Raw genomic sequence first — 16,509 nt, 5'->3', positions numbered from 1 at the left:
AAAGCTTTAATAAGATCTACCATAGACTATGGATGTTTAGTTTATAGTTCAGCATGCAAAACATATTTAAGAAAACTTGAGAGGATTCCATTCAAAGTTATAAGAATAGCTTTAGGAGTTATAAAACAAGTCCTACGTGTGTTTAGATTAGATTAGTAGAATCAGAAGACTCTCCACTCAGTCTAAGGTATATTAAATTGTCTCTAACATACTGGGTCAGGTTGTTGGGAAGTATTAATAATCCAGCAATTTCAGTTCTTAATGATTGCTGGGAATATCAAACAAAATCAAAAGGGTTTGGTTGGAACATAAACAGTATAGCAGAACAATATGGAATTAAAGAAATTAAATTTAGTCTTTAGTTTCTCTGGTTCTAGGTGCTATTCCCCCATGGATTCTTCCATCACCTGGGCCCAGTTTTTCAAAAGTAATCCAGTTGGATTTCAGATCACGGATTGGATCAAATCTTGGAAATGGGTTTTTCAAAAGCAAAAGAGGGATTCTGAACTAAGATCAGATAATGTAATCTGATCTTACATTTGATCTGGATCAAACCTGCCCTTTGGGTTTTTCAAAACTCTGAACATGGTTTGGGATCTATTTCATCCAAAAAAAACAGGATTATCCTGATCCCATCAGAAGGTGGATTTAGTTGGGATTTTTTTGAACCAAATAAAATCAGAGTTTTTTTTTTTAAGTGAATGATCACAAAATGAATGTTTACTGATGATATATACAGTTCTCCATATTTGAAGTATATGTGAAGCAATATCACATTTAATATATATAATACTCTTGGATAGTATTGTTTTTGTTTTCTTATTTAACATTATAACAAAATAAGTAATGTAAAATGTTCATGTTTATTACAGTGTTTCGGTTTCTTAAAATTAAAACAAACAATGGCTATTAGTGTCCTACCTGTTGTTCTCTGCTGAGCCAGCAGGCTACACTGTTGGTTCCATTTAAGGCTCTGGTCAACAGGATTTGGTAATCCTGAAATTTGGTATTTGGATCCCAGTGATCCAATCCAATGTTCTGGATAAAAACTGGCATAAAAGTAAGATGGATCAGGTGATCCTGGATAGCAAAACATGGGATTTCCAAATCTGGATCAATTTGATCCAGATTAAATTTTCTGAAAAACTGGGCCCTGAGGTGAACTATTGGAAGGAAAGAGAGAGTATCCAAATGAACAAAGTTTTGCAGCATATTGCCAGGGATATATAAAAACATGTTAAAATATATACAGATGGATCAAAAGATCCACAAAATGGGCATTGTGGTATTGGGATATATATTCCAGAATTTAAACGACAGGGTAGACTTAGTGCTGCTAATGTGATAAAAATGATTCCAGGCCCCAACAGATATGCTGCCGGGCATGTCCAAGACATAACATCAGCATTTGATCTTTTCATGACACCATCAGTTGAAAAAGATATACTTGAGATGTCAAATTTAGAGGGAAGTCATGTGTATGTGGACAGTTGGAAAGATGTGGATGTGACAGACCTCCATGCCTACATTGGGTTGCTCATTTTGGCAGGAGTATACAAGTCAAAAGGTAAAGCAACAGCAAGCCTTTGGAATGCTGACACTGAAAGGGCAATATATCCAGCCACTATGTCTATGAAAACATTCAATGTATTCTCCCGTGTCATCCGCTTTGATGACAGAGAAACGAGGCAGGGCCGACGGGAGAGTGACAAATTGGCAGCAATACGGGATGTATGGGACAAGTGGGTGCACCGCTGTCCCTTCAGACAATATATACCAAGCAAACCAGCCAAATATTTTAATTTCATAGTGATTTTCATATGTTTCTATAGTCACGTAGTAGGTATTCTGGATGTATGGGGAGGAGGGCATTTTTTTCCAGTTTAGGCTGTCAACATTTTCCAGTTGCCAGTTTTGGCTATCAACCTAAAAATGTGGTAAAAGATTTTTAATTACCTACATTTTCTGGAGGTTTCAAATTCTGGGGTCAAATTGAGCCCAAGGATAACAGATGTTAGTAAATTAGAGGATAACAGGAGGGTTAACAAAAGAGATGGATATAGGTTAAATAATGTTCTATCTGTATACTCTATTGAGATGACTGGGATAATTACAGCTCTTATAGGTGGACTGAAGAGGTTAAATCTTTGAGAGCTGTAATCTGTACAGATTCCTTGGCAGCTATTCATAGCCTAGATACAGGTCACTCATCAAGGGAAGATTTGATTATTGAAATAAAATAGTTACTATTACATCTCAGGAACCTTGGAATCATTCAGTTGTGTTGGGTTCCAGCTCATATAGGCATTAAAGGAAACATAGAGGCTGATAAAATTGCGAAAAAGATGCTGAAAAACAAATATATTGTTATGATTCAGGGGATTAAAGGACCAGGGAGAGGCAGGCAGGCAGGAGAAGGGTTGAGCTCGAGGATTTATTAATCAAAACACAAAAAATGAACCAAGGGAGTCCAGAACTGACACTAGGGAACTGGGGACCGTGGGCGGGCACTGGGGACCGTGGGTACTAGGGCACTGGGGAACTGGGGACAGTGGGCAGTAGAGCACAGGGAACCATGGGCACTCGGGAACAGGGCCTGAACTGCTTAGGCCAGCAGGGCTGCTGGCAGCAGTGAAGGCGGAACCCCTCCGGTGGCCGAACAGGCCATCGAGGACTCCCAGGCGGCCGGCGGCAAAAGCAAAACCCCTCCGACGGCCAGCGGCGAAGGCAAGATCCTTCAGGCGGCCAAGCAGGATGTCGAGGACTCTTGGGTGGCAGTCGGAGAAGGCGAAACCCTTCTGGCGGCCGAGCAGGACAGCGAAGGTAGACCCCCTCAGGCGGCCAGGCAGGACGTCGAGGACAGCTGAGCTGGGGGGCCGGGACGGACATAGTCACTGATCACAGGTGTGGTCTCAGGGATGCCGGAGATTGGCACAGTCACGGGCGAGGTCTCAGGGGCGCCAGAGACTGGCAAAGTCACTGGAGAGGTCCCAGGGGCGGTCTCAGGGGCACTGGAGACCGGCAAAGTCACTGGGGAGGTCTCAGGGGCGCCGGAGACCGGCAAAGTCACTGGGGAGGTCTCAGGGGCGGTCTCAGGGGCGCCGGAGACCGGCAAAGTCTCAGGGGGAACGGTCATAGCAGGTTCAGGAAGACTGGACGCCAGCCTGGACTCTGGGGGCTGCTACCTAGCCGGGACTCTGGGGGCTGCTTCGATTCAGGAGATTAAAGGACCCAAATGCAGGGAGAGGCAGGCAGGCAGGAGAAGGGTTGAGCTCAAGGATTTATTAATCAAAACACAAAAAATGAACCAAGGGAGTCCAGAACTGACACGGGGAAAGCACACAAACACACACAAAACGATCTAACACAAGACAAAGGGAACACAGAGGCTAAATACAAGAGGTAACGAGCAAACAAGGAACAGGCGATACAACAGGTGAAACACATTAGGAGTGGCAGAGTAATCAACAAAGGTGGGAAAACACAGGAAGTAAAACTAGAAAAGACAGAAAACCAGACTATCACAATAAAACAGGAAACAGAAATATACACAACAGGGAACAGAAATATACACAACGAAATCTACACAGTCCACAGAATCAATATACAAAACAGGAAACATACAGAATTATGAAAACAGGCAACAGAAATATAAACAACCCCAACAGAAATGTCCAGAACCGCAACATATATAGGAATTAATGTTCCACTGGGGAAGGGTGAAGCCAAATCCATAATTAAATCTGAAAGTATACAAAAATGGCAAAATGAATGGGAGGCAGAGTTTAATGCTAGACTTCCACTTCCATAAAATTCAGAAGAATGTGACCGGGAAAAGGGTTATTTCGCTGAATTTAAACAAGAAGTGGTCTATACAAGACTTAGATTTGGTCACACAGGACTGAAAGCTACCTTATAAATAAAAAGACATGGTAATAGATTATGCATAGAATGCCAAGACAAAGAAGATGTAGAACATGTACTTTTTCATGTCAGAAATATAATAATAGATTAAACTGGCAGGAAATGGAAGGAGAGAACTCAATACATGATATACTTGAAGAAAAGGGTATGAGAAGGGAGAGACTTGAAGCGTTATTTATTTGTCTTAATAATACTGGTATAATGAAAAGAATATGTTTGTCTTGGTTGGTTTGTTTGTTTGTTTGTTTATTTGTTTGTTTGTTTGTTTTGAATTAATTCAAGCCTAGACTCCATGAAGTTCTTGGTATTACACACTCCTGTACAGTTGGTGGTGCTATAATACAAAAGTAGTAATCTGCCAAAAACAAGAAGAAGGAGAACAAACTGTGACGACAGCCACAAACTTAATACTTTAACTACATTTTCCTGATGATACTTAGCTACACACTTTTACTGAAGTAATATTTACACTGCAGGACTTTAACTTGTAACAGAGTATTTATATAGTGTGGTATTACTACTTTTACTGCAGTAATCTGAATACTTGAAAGACAAACTGAAGTTTAAGCGTCGTTCATTCAGTCGTTAGCATGCTAACGCTAGCAGCCGTTACCGACTGATTTAACCGTGTTTCTGTGTGTGAATGAGACCGACAGACGGCCGGTGAGCCGGTCTGGTCCGGTGTGGAGACGGACACTCACCAGAACCACCAGACAGTCGGTGCTGACGGACGGGAGACCCCAGGCTCCTTCCCAGCAAAACAACTCGTCGGGCGCCGCCATCTTCAGCCGCGACGGTGAACTCTGACACCGGAAGAGAAGCTCGACCCGCTGAGTTAGATTAACAACTTTCAAAATAAAAGTCTTAAAATTCACCAGGATCCAAAATACTACTTCAGTCAAATCTAAATGTAGTTAAATCATTAACTTATACATTTAACTTTTTCAAAAATATTTCAACTTTTTCCTTTCAACTTGTTTTCATGTAAAATCTTTCACATCTTTCATCAATAATCTAACCAGCCTGTTCTCATGAACCAAATGTCCAAAAGTTAAGACCTATAATTCGTATGATTTCCATGTTTTGTTGTTGCTGTCAGCGCCACATTGACTGCTGCTCTATAAGAACATGGCTGCAGTTGAGTTTAATTCAATTCAATTTTATTTATAGTATAAATCATAACAAGAGTTATCTCGAGACACTTTACAGATAGAGTAGGTCTAGACCACACTCTATAATTTACAGACCCAACAATTCCAGTAATTCCCCCAAGAGCAAGCATTTAGTGCGACAGTGGAGAGGAAGAACTCCCTTTTAGGGAGAAACCTGGGACAGACCCAGGCTCTTGGTAGGAGGTGTCTGGTGCCGGTTTGGGGTGTGATGAACAGTGGCAGTAATAGTCACAATAAAGATAATGGAACAGTGACTAGAAATAGTAGTTGTAGTAGTTCATGGCATAGAAGGGAGTAGCGGGGCACTGCAGGGCATAGCAGGGCACTTATTTAGTCTTTTCAGTGCCTAAACTTAACTTCCGTCACCTCATAACGCTCACTCTTTCTTTCCCAGTAGCTCAGACAACCTTAACACAACAAACACACATATATCTCACAAACATACAAATCACTCACAGAAATGTTAAGAGTTCAAGCTGCTATGGCAAAGGTCTGGTATGACCTCACCATGTGATGCAATGACCATGAGGAGGTGCTATGGTGGTTTGTGGTTGTGTTGTCTAAAACAGCAGCCTCCCCTCCACACACACACACACACACACACACACACACACAGACACACACACACACACACACACACACACACACACACACACAACCCTGTCAGATGAACATCATTCATTTAATATCCCAACTGTTGTCTGTGTTTTTGCAGCTTTTCTGTCCACGTTGCGTCATTCTGTGGACTTGTTGGGTTTTAATCAATTAGGGAAGTTACAGTAAAAGAATGTGAAGTTGGTGAGAAAAGAGTTCTCCGAACAGAAAGAAAGAAGGAAGTCAGGAAGTGGTTAAAAATATTTCTTGACATATGTGACAACTTCTCTGTCCGTCAGTCAGTTAACGCTCCGCTCACTCTTCTGTCAGGAGTCCCAACCTGAAGAGACTGAAGTAAGGATGGCAGTTTGGGACAAAAAGATCCTCTGGGCCGTCATGTTGGTCCTGACAGGTAAGATCAGAGTCCCAACATGGACACAGTCAGTGGGGGGAGAAGTCTTCAGATCTTTACTCTGTGTTGAAAGGCTGACGCTTGGATTGTGTAAGAAGAAGGTGAAGTAGTGAGAATAGTTGAAAAAGTGGGAATGGCTTTAATTAGTATGAATGTTAATGAAAAGTTGAATAATACCCAGAATGTTTGAGAGATGTGGAATATAATGATATAATATTTGTAGTTTTTTTAAGATGATGCTAAACGGGAAGTCTGGCTTCAATTGTGTGTGTGTGTCTCTGTGTGTGTGTGTCTCCGTGTGTGTGTCTCTGTGTGTGGCTGTGTGTCTATGTGTCTGTGTGTGTCTCTATGTGTTTGTGTGAGCGTGTGTCTAAATGTCTATGTATCTGTGTGTGTGTGTGTGTGTGTGTGTGTGTGTGCGTCTCTGTGTGTCTCTGTGTCTGTGTGTGTGTGTGTGTGTGTGTGTGTGTGCGTGTGTGCGTCTCTGTGTGTCTCTGTGTGTGTGTGTGTGTGTGTGTGTGTGTGTGTGTGTGTGTGTGTGTGTGTGTGTGAGTGTGTGAGTGTGTGTGTGCGTGCATGTGTTGCTAAGTGTGTGTGTGCGTATTAAGGTATGGATACCTGAACTGAGCCCGCCGGGTCCCAGCCCGGTTCGGACAGATATTTAGAAATTGGTCGGGTTCGGTCACATCAGCGTGATAAGGCATTTGTTGTAAAATGGTGCTGCTGCTCCTTTAAGAGAGCTCAGTGTGTGTGTGTGTGTGTGTGTGTGTGTGTATGTGTGTGTGTGTGTGTGTGTGTGTGTGTGTGTGTGTGTGTGTGTGTGTGTGTAAAGTGGGCAGAAGAGAGATAGAGAAAGAGGAAGCAGACGTGTTGATGCAACCGGAGCAGAGTTGGTGGAATAAGTTTAAGTTTTGTACAGTGTGTGTGGTGTCTGAAATAAAGCCCAGACTGAAAGCCAAGTTCATTCATCTTCTCACCAGAAACAGGATTTTAACCTCAACGTTATTCATTTTATAACGTCAGCCCTGGAGGTAACCAGTCTCCCTGGTTTTCTGATCACGGTTGGAAAAGAAGCGATCAGGAGAGGTTAACACATTGAACATTTTAAATTAAACAGCTGATTAACGTGAGCTTTTTGCCCCGTGTGAGCTGATGACCTCATCTGTTGACATTTCTGAATGGCTTCCAGTTGCTTAATAAAAGCTTTCCACACGAACAAACGTACATGTGTCATTAGTATGAGAAAAAATTAGATTTGAACTGTGTCGGGCTCGGACAGGAAAATTCTAGGGGGCAACAAGCTCACGTTAATAAGCTGTTTAATTAAAAATGTTCAATGTGTTAACCTCTCCTGATCGCTTCACTTCCGACTGTGGTCAGAAAACCAGGGAGACTGGTTACCTCCAGGGCTGACGTTATAAAATGAATAACGTTGAGGTTAAAATCCTGTTTCTGGTGAGAAGATGAATGAACTTGGCTTTCAGTCTGGAGTTAATATCAGACACCACACACACACATGCACACACACACACACACACACACTCACACACACACCCCCACAGTAGATGTACTTAGTAAGATTCCACCTCTGGAGCCAGTTCCATTAAAAGTGAACTTGATTGTAACGTGGCCTGTCTCAGAGTGGTGTTTCTGGGCTCCGTTCTGCCAGTTTAACTTTAGTTCATGTTGTGGTTCAGAATAAAGAAGCTGGAAGACATCTCTGTGTCCTGTTGGTGCAGAAACATGCAGACTGAAGCAGATTATAATCACACACGTTGAGAGAAAGACACATGAAGGGAAGTGAGATCAGTGAGATAAAAGAGAGAAAAGTAACCAGAGATGGAGGAAGTACTCTCATCATTTACTGCAGTAAAAGTACACGAGTATTATCATCAACTCTAAACACAAAACATTAAAGTACTTCTTTGGCCCAGTGGGCTCAGAGTCTTGTTATTGTTTATGTTATCAGATTATAGTTTAGGTATTAGGATTATTTATTTGGTACACACACACACACACACACACACACACACACACACACACACACACACACACACACACACACACACACACACACACACACACACACACACACACACACACACATACACACACACACACACACACACACACACACACACACACACACATACACACACACACACACAAACACACACACACAGACACACACACACACACACACACACACACACACACACTCACACACACACACACACACACGTGAGAGTTGTTGTTGTCATTGTGAGATTTTCAGGATTGTTTCTCAAAATACGTCAAATATAAATTCAGTCTAATAGGAGATGAAATCACAGGTGAGAAATGTTTGTTTTTACAATCAGACATCAGTTTACAAAGAAGAAGAGAATCAGAGACACTGAATTCTGATATTCATTTTCTACCATCATGTTTGTCTCTTCTTCTTGTGTTTGTCAGGTGCTCTGGGTCAAAGAGTGAACTATCCAGATCCTGTTTGTGGTGTAAAAGGATCGACCGTCCTCCTCCCCTGCTCCTTCACACCACTGGAGTCTGTCAAGATCATCAGAGTCGGCTGGTGCCATGAAATCTGTTTCAGTTTGACTCCGTCTGTGTACGACAGCAAATCAAACATCAACAACCCTCGTTACAGATACCTGGGAGACAAGAAGAGAAACTGCACTTTACAGATCTCAGATTTACAGAAGGAAGACGACGCAACTTTTCGCTTCAGAATGGAAGCTGATGACAGCAGAGCATCTTTTACTGGCCAATCAGGAGTGAGAGTCTCAGTCGTAGGTAAGAACATCTCAAGGAACAGCTAGAGACTCTGTTGGTTATAACCAAATTAGGAAACAGCTACACACACACACACACACACACACACACACACACACACACACACACACACACACACACACGCACACACACGCAATGTAATCTGGACAATCTCATGTTGTGTTCTACGTGTAGAAAGGGAACTGGTTTCCGAGACATTGTTTGGAGTTCTTCTCAGAAAACGTCACTAAACACATCTGTAATCTTTCCTCCTCTCATTGAGTTTCTTCATCTTAAATCTCATCTGGTTTTTATCTGATTTTACAATATTACTGCTGAATAAATGTATCAAAGAACAGGGGCGGAGGGTCTCAGCCCAAACCTATAGGGGGGTCTGGGGGGCATGCAACTCTGAGACTGTTTAGGGACCCCAGTCTGCAGAAATATTCAAACACACCATTTTAAAATAGGCAACAATAACACACGTATACTGCATGGGATTATCATAAAGTGTGTGTGTGTGTAAAGGGGAGACTCGTGGGTATGTACAGAACCCATTTTCATTCAGATATCTGGAGGTCAGAGGTTAACGGACACCTTTGAAAAAGGCTGTGCCATGTTTTTCCCTCTCCAAACTTTAGCTTAAGTTTGGAGCAATATTTAGCTTCCTTCCCAACAAGCTACCACAGCATGGGTTCCTTATGTTGTCTAGTTTACTTTGATACCAATGTATTGTTCTAGCTTTGGAACAGAACCCACTACAGCCTCTAAAAGACAGTAAAGTCACCCTAAAAGATGGAGGGCTGTCTTTACCTTTAGTTGTATAGTGATCTTGGTCTGTAACAACATGAGGAACGGGGATCATCAGTTCCAACAAGTCATAATCTATCTAGTCTAATCTAATATAATGTATTAAAAACTAACTCTGTAAATGTATTTTAGATGGTGATCAGATGAAGATAAGAAGCTCCAGAGATGACGGAGAGTTTAAAAGAGGAGAAGCAGTCACACTGAACTGTTCTGCTGCAATCTGCACTATCCACCAACTGGAGGTCACCTGGTTCAGAGATGGCCACGCCCTCTCAGAGACTGGCCCCGCCCTCCATCTCAGCTATCTGACTGCAAAGCATTGTGGGAATTACACCTGTGGTTTGAAGAAGAACAAGCGCACCCTCTCAGTGCCGTACAGCCTGCATGTGGAAGGTTAGTTTGATCAGTTTTTATCTGAAAACATTTTCAGACCAGATCCAAACTCAACAAGTCGTCTATATAAACTACAAACTGAATCTAAACCACCTTAAAGCTATAGTACGTAGTTTCTGTCTCCCCCATGAGGAATTCTAAGTAATGACAACAAAACTGTCGGCACGTCCACATGATACAAGCCTTCCGTGATCACACCCCCCCCCCACACACACACACACACACACACATTTCACTGAGGGCCCTCTTCTTGCACCCGGCGCAGCGCGGTACAGCCAGCCTGGCGCAACTGTCTTTGCTAGTTTAAGACCGACGCAGTTGTCAGTTTCCCATCCAGCGCCCGCGTTGTTAAAATAGCAAATGCACCTGCGCCCATCTGTGGCCCATGGGCGTGCTGGTCTTACAGGGAGGTGTGTTCAGGTGCATTCTGGGCGTGCTGGTCTTACAGGGAGGTGTGTTCAGGTGCATTCTGGGCGTATTGCTATCTTGAGGCAGCGGAAAGTGATCGCGCCATTGACCAACAAAAACCTGGTCTAAAGTACGATGTTCGTCAATTTAAAAGAACATTCTTCAGCCGAAGAAAGTCTCAGTTCACCGTAGGTTTGTCATATGACCACTTAGTTTAGTGTGAAACTGCTCAGTGAACTACATCTCTCGTCTTACACTATTTACGTCACCTAGCTTGATGCTCAACTTGCTTGCTAGCTAGCTAGCTAGCTTAGCTCTGTTCCACAACATGTAACATTATCTTACCTGATGAGTTTTATCCAGTGAAGTGTTTTCAGCAGATAAGCAAAAGAACGAGCGAGATCCTCTGCTCATTAGAGTAACGTTACATCCCCGGTATGATACCCACAGAGACATCGTAGCTTCAGAGAGACGTCATCCATGCCTCATTGAAGTCTGAAGACTTTCTAATTACGTGTTTTCACAGTCTTATACTTCAACAGTTTAACAATAAACTGAGACTTTCGTCGGCGGAAGTAGAAGGGCGTGACTTCAGCTCTATATGACGAAAAGTTTTTCTTTTAATAACTTTTCATCTGTAACATCTTAAGATGGCACAGACCAAATTTGAAGTTGATCAGAAATCTCTAGGAGGAGTTTGTTAAAGTACGACATGTGGAAATGGTCAAAATCGCTCAAATTTTGAACTTTGATTTAAAAATGGCAGACTTCCTCTTGGGTTAAGGGTATGGGTCCAATGAGCTTTTTTGTACGTCTTGACATGCTACATATGTGTACCACGTTTCGTTAGTCTATGTTAAACGCACTGCAGGGGCTCAATTTATTTAACTTTGTATGGGGCGCTAGCGAGCCATTTTTGTGCGCCTATTCCCGAAACCCTTAAAATACGTAATTGTTCACCAGGTTTGATGCGACTGCCAATTTTGGTGAGTTTTTGAGTATGATAAGCCCCTCAAAAAGGCAATTAATTTGCCGTACAAATAATAATTCCTTCAGTTTCAATAGGGCCTTCGCCGCTCGGGCCCTATTTATTAAGGTGTAAATCCTCCATCATAATAGCAATGCACCAAGGTCCAAACACGCCTGGCTTTTAAAGGGAATGGGAGATGACCCTCTATTACCAAAACACACCTCTGATTAATGAAGACACTAAGTACAACCCTTTTGAACCATGCACCCGGCACACGGACCCTTTTTTACTGCCGTCAAACTAGCAAAAGTGGATTTGGACACGCCCTAAACGCACCTGCACCAGGCGCTTCATTCCGTGCGCTCAGATCGTTAAAATAGGGCCATAATCTATCTAGTCTAATCTATAATGTATTAAAAACTAACACTGTAAATGTATTTTAGATCAGATGAAGATAAGAAGCTCCAGAGATGACGGAGAGTTTAAAAGGGGAAGCAGTCACACTGAACTGTTCTGCTGAAAGCTGCACTATCCACCAACTGGAGGTCAGCTGGTTCAGAGATGGCTCCGCCCTCTCAGACACTGGCCCCGCCCTCCATCTCAGCAACCTGACTGCAAAGGATTGTGGGAACTACACCTGTGGTTTGAAGAAGAACAACCGCACCCTCTCAGTGCCGTACAGCCTGCATGTTGAAGGTTAGTTTGATCAGTTTTTATCTGAAAAAATTTTCAGACCAGATCCAAACTCAACAAGTCGTCTATATAAACTACAAACTGAATCTAAACCACCTTAAAGCTATAGTACGTAGTTTCTGTCGCCCCCATGAGGAATTCTAAGTAATGACAACAAACTGTTGACACGTCCACATGATACAAGCCTTCTTGCACCCGGCGCGGTACAGCGCAGCCTGGCACAACTGTCTTGGCTAGTTAACAATAGGGTTCTACAGCCCTGCTGTATGAACGGCATAGCTTTGCTATTGCCCGTTCTTACAGACTCGGGCTTGGACCCCTAATAATAATAATAATAATAATAATGAAGAGGAAAAATCAGTAGAAAAACAATAGGGTTCTACAGCCCTGCTGTATGAACGGCATAGCTTTGCTATTGCCCGTTCTTACAGACTCGGGCTTGGACCCCTAATAATGAAGAGGAAAAATCAGTAGAAAAACAATAGGGTTCTACAGCCCTGCTGTATGAACGGCATAGCTTTGCTATTGCCCGTTCTTACAGACTCGGGCTTGGACCCCTAACTAGAACTGCAAGCAGTTATGACGGGGCCCAAGCCACCCACGCCAGTCGCCCCCGACGCCCGGGGGAGCGCGCGGAAGCGGAACCCGAAGCCGGGCGGCGGGGAGGCTAACGCGCGAAACGTCGAGAGGCGCGAGCCGCGACGCCTGCGGAACGTCGCCGTCGCAAACGTAGCGGTCGACGGTTCACCTCCAAGCGTGTACGGACCGCCTTTAAGAATGCTCTACAACAAACAACCTTCTTAACCCCCCCTGACCGAGGGAGACAGCGGAGAGAAATGAGAGAGTGACCGAGAGGGTGGAGGGGGGAGGCAGGCGTGGTGGTTGAAGGAGCGGGGGAGGCGGTCAAGTTGTTGTAAATGGCGTCACAGGCGCCGATTTATGTTTTCCTCCGTGGGTGCTTCGTGGGAAATTAAGCATCGATGCCACCGACGTAACCGATCACGCTACGACAGGTGCTCCACTTAGCACCAATTGCAATGTTTAATTGCACGGTATCGCCGCCTATGAATGGTGTTGATATTGGATTTAAAAAGTGAGAGAAAAGAGTTGCATTTGTCCACTGTGAAGGTTGTAGAAACTTTGTCAGGTGGGTTAAGAAGTTTGTTTATTGTAAAAAACCAAAGGAGCACGCAAAAATGAAAACAAAAACCTAACGGTATGAGGCAAACTTCAGTAAATATTAAGAAGTGTGAGCTGCAAGGTCTGTGGTATATTTCCATTGCAAATATCCCATTAAAATTGAGTAAAAGGGCCAAAACTGGTCTACGTTGATTATAGCGCCCCCTAATGGCCGATCTTCGCCAAATTTGGTACTGAGCCTCAGAGCCCCATGCCGAACGAGCACCACAGGTTTCGCGTTGATTGTATGTACTGTGGCAGAGATATTGCATATGCAAAGTTCCCATTCAAATGCATTGAGTTATTGGCCATAACAAATAAACGTTGATTATAGCGCCCCCTAAAGGCCGATCTTCGCCAAATTTGGTACAGAGCATCAGAGTGGCATCTTGAACAATGACCTAAAGTTTCTTGCTGATAACATTTAATTTGGCCGAGATATGATATGATACGTGTGCGGTAGCTAGCTATGCAAATTTGTTTGGTCGTCAAATGCGCATACTTTAACGTAGCAAAATTCCTTGGGTAACTTTTGGTCAGGTCCATCTGGAGATGCTACCTACCAGGTTTCGAGCTGATCCGTCGCACGGCCTAGGACGAGTTCGTAAAAGTTGGTTTTGCACATTGCGCGATTTTGCGAAAAAGATTTTAAGCAAAAATGGGCGTGGCCTATATCATGTGATTCAGCTTGATTCAAGGAACAAGTGGATGTATGGTTTTCTAATGTGCGATGTGTAATGTGGGAGATAAAGGCAAAAAACCATTATAGCGCCACCTAGTGGTCCACATGTGTAATTTTTGGTAGGTGTGGTCCATGACCCATTGTCTATCTACCCTGTAAATTTAAAGTTGTTCACATTAGTGTAAGTGGTGAATCTAGACTTGGGTCCCATTGGCCACGCCCACTTTGACCCCTCAGTACGCAACTCTAGACATGGCCTCAGGAGTGTCCCTAGATGGTACCCATCAATTTTGTAAAAATCAAATGAGCCGTTCATGAGATATAAACTTTTTGTACTTGTAGCGCCCCCTAGTGACCAATCTTTCGTAAAACGCGTGGGGGCACCTCCAGAGGGTCATGTCAAACAAGAATCTAAAGTTTGGCGTTGATAGCATGTATTTTGGCTGAGATATGGCAAAGTCGGTGTTTTCATAGTTAGCTACACAAATTTGTTTGTGCGTAATATGCGCAATTTTTATCCTATAAAAATTCTTTTCATTAACTTTTTGTCAGGTCGGTCTGGAGATGCTACGGTCCAAGTTTCGTGCAGATCGGTCGCACGGTCTAGGAGGAGTTCGAAAAAGTAGGTTTTTGATAAATCGCGATTTTTCACGCATAAAAGTCTAGGCGGAAATGGGCGTGGCCTATATCACGTGATTCAGTTGGATCCAGGGAACACGTGGATATATGGTTTTTAAATGTGAGGTGTACGGTGTGGGAGTTATAGGGCCAAACGCGTTTTTTCTGCTATAGCGCCACCTAGTGGTGGAAGTGGGTCAATTTTTGCGCCTGAGGTCCTTGCGGAGTTTCGGACCAGTCCTGAAAACAGCAACCCCCCACCATGTACGGTTTAGGCTGTAGTCGGAGTTTTAGGCGGAGAAGAATAATAATGAAGAGGAAAAATCAGTAGAAAAACAATAGGGTTCTACAGCCCTGCTGTATGAACGGCATAGCTTTGCTATTGCCCGTTCTTACAGACTCGGGCTTGGACCCCTAATAACTAGAACTGCAAGCAGTTATGACGGGGCCCAAGCCACCCACGCCCAGTCGCCCCCACGCCCGAGCGCGCGTAAGCAGAACCCGAAGCCGGGCGGCGGGGAGGCAAACGTCGCGAAATATCGAGAGGCGCGGTACGTCGCCGTTGGAAACGTAGCGGTCAACAGTTCACCTCCACGCTTATACGGACTACCTTTAAGTATTCTCTACAATAAACAAACTTCTTAACCCCCCTGACCGCAGGGTACAGCAGAGAGAAATGAGAGAGTGACCGAGAGGGTGGAGGGGGGGAGGCAGGTGTGGTGGTTGAAGGAGCAGGGGAGGTGGTCAAGTTGTTGCAAATGGCGTCATAGGCGCCGATTTATGTTTTCCTCCGTGGGTGCTTCGTGGGAAATTAAGCATCAATGCCACCTACATAACCAATCAAACTATGACAGATGCTCCACTTAGCACCAACTGCAATGTTTAATTGCACGGTATCGCCGCCTATGAATGGTGTAGATTTTGGATTGAAAAAGTGAGAAAAAAGAGTTGCATTTGTCCACTGTGAAGGTAGTAGAAACTTTGTCAGGTGGGTTAAGAAGTTTGTTTATTGTAAAAAACCAAAGGAGCACACAAAAGTAAAAACCAAAACCTAACGGTAAGAGGCAAACATCAGTAAATATTGACAAGTGTGAGCTGCAAGGTCTGTGGTACATTTCCATTGCAAATATCCCATTAACATTGAGTAAAAGGGCCAAAACTCGTCTACGTTGATTATTGCGTCCCCTAATGGCCAATCTTCGCCAAATTTGGTACAGAGCCTCAGAGCGGCATGCCAAACCAGCACCACAGTTTCGTGGTGATTGCTTTTACCGTGACAGAGAAATCGCATATGCAAATTTCCCATTTAAATGCATTGAGTTATTGGCCAAAACAAATAAACGTTGCTTATAGCGCCCCCTAAAGGCCGATCTTTGCCAAATTTGGTACAGAGCATGATAGTGGCATGATGAACAATGATTCCGAGTTCCTTGCTGATAACATTTAATTTGGCCGAGATATGATATGATATGTTTGTGCTAGCTAGCTATGAAAATGTGTTTGGTCGTCAAATGCGCATACTTTAACGTAGCAAAATTTCTTGAGTAACTTTTGGTCAAGTCCATCTGGAGATGCTACCTACCAGGTTTCGAGCTGATCCGTCGCACGGCCTAGGACGAGTTTGAAAAAGTTGGTTTTGCGCATTGTGCGATATTGCGAAAAAGATTTTAAGCAAAAATGGGCGTGGCCTATATCATGTGATTCAGCTTGATTCAACGAACACGTGGATGTATGGGTTTCTAATGTGGGATGTGTAATGTGGGAGTTAAAGGCAAAAAACCATTATAGCGCCACCTAGTGGTCCACATGTGTAATTTTTGGTAGGTGTGGTCCATGACCCATTGTCTATCTACCCTGTAAATTTAAAGTTGTTCACATTAGT

At 43.5% G+C, this 16,509-nt stretch overlaps 1 protein-coding gene across 1 annotated transcript; it reads left to right on the top strand.

Annotated features, from left to right (window-relative positions):
* Positions 1-5,923: 5,923 nt before the first annotated feature.
* Positions 5,924-10,082, top strand: LOC118496093 (sialoadhesin-like). The gene is made up of 3 exons (XM_036006337.1): positions 5,924-6,102; positions 8,557-8,895; positions 9,817-10,082. Exons 1-3 carry the CDS (start codon positions 6,051-6,053, stop codon positions 10,080-10,082), a joined length of 657 nt encoding a protein of 218 aa, XP_035862230.1. The 5' UTR covers positions 5,924-6,050.
* The last annotated feature ends 6,427 nt before the right edge of the window (positions 10,083-16,509 follow it).

This window comes from Sander lucioperca, chromosome 10 (assembly GCF_008315115.2).
Source record: "Sander lucioperca isolate FBNREF2018 chromosome 10, SLUC_FBN_1.2, whole genome shotgun sequence".
Taxonomy (NCBI): Eukaryota; Metazoa; Chordata; class Actinopteri; order Perciformes; family Percidae; genus Sander; species Sander lucioperca.
The sequence above is the reverse complement of the archived record's forward strand: the minus strand, read 5'-3'. Positions and strand labels throughout refer to the sequence as shown.

Bases quoted from the DNA above. Each gene is read 5' to 3' on its own strand.
- LOC118496093 (XM_036006337.1), top strand. From the start codon at position 6,051: ATGGCAGTTTGGGACAAAAAGATCCTCTGGGCCGTCATGTTGGTCCTG. The intron at 6,103-8,556 runs GTAAGATCAGAG...TGTGTTTGTCAG, and splicing joins CGTCATGTTGGTCCTGACAG to GTGCTCTGGGTCAAAGAGTG. The intron at 8,896-9,816 runs GTAAGAACATCT...AATGTATTTTAG, and splicing joins AGTGAGAGTCTCAGTCGTAG to ATGGTGATCAGATGAAGATA.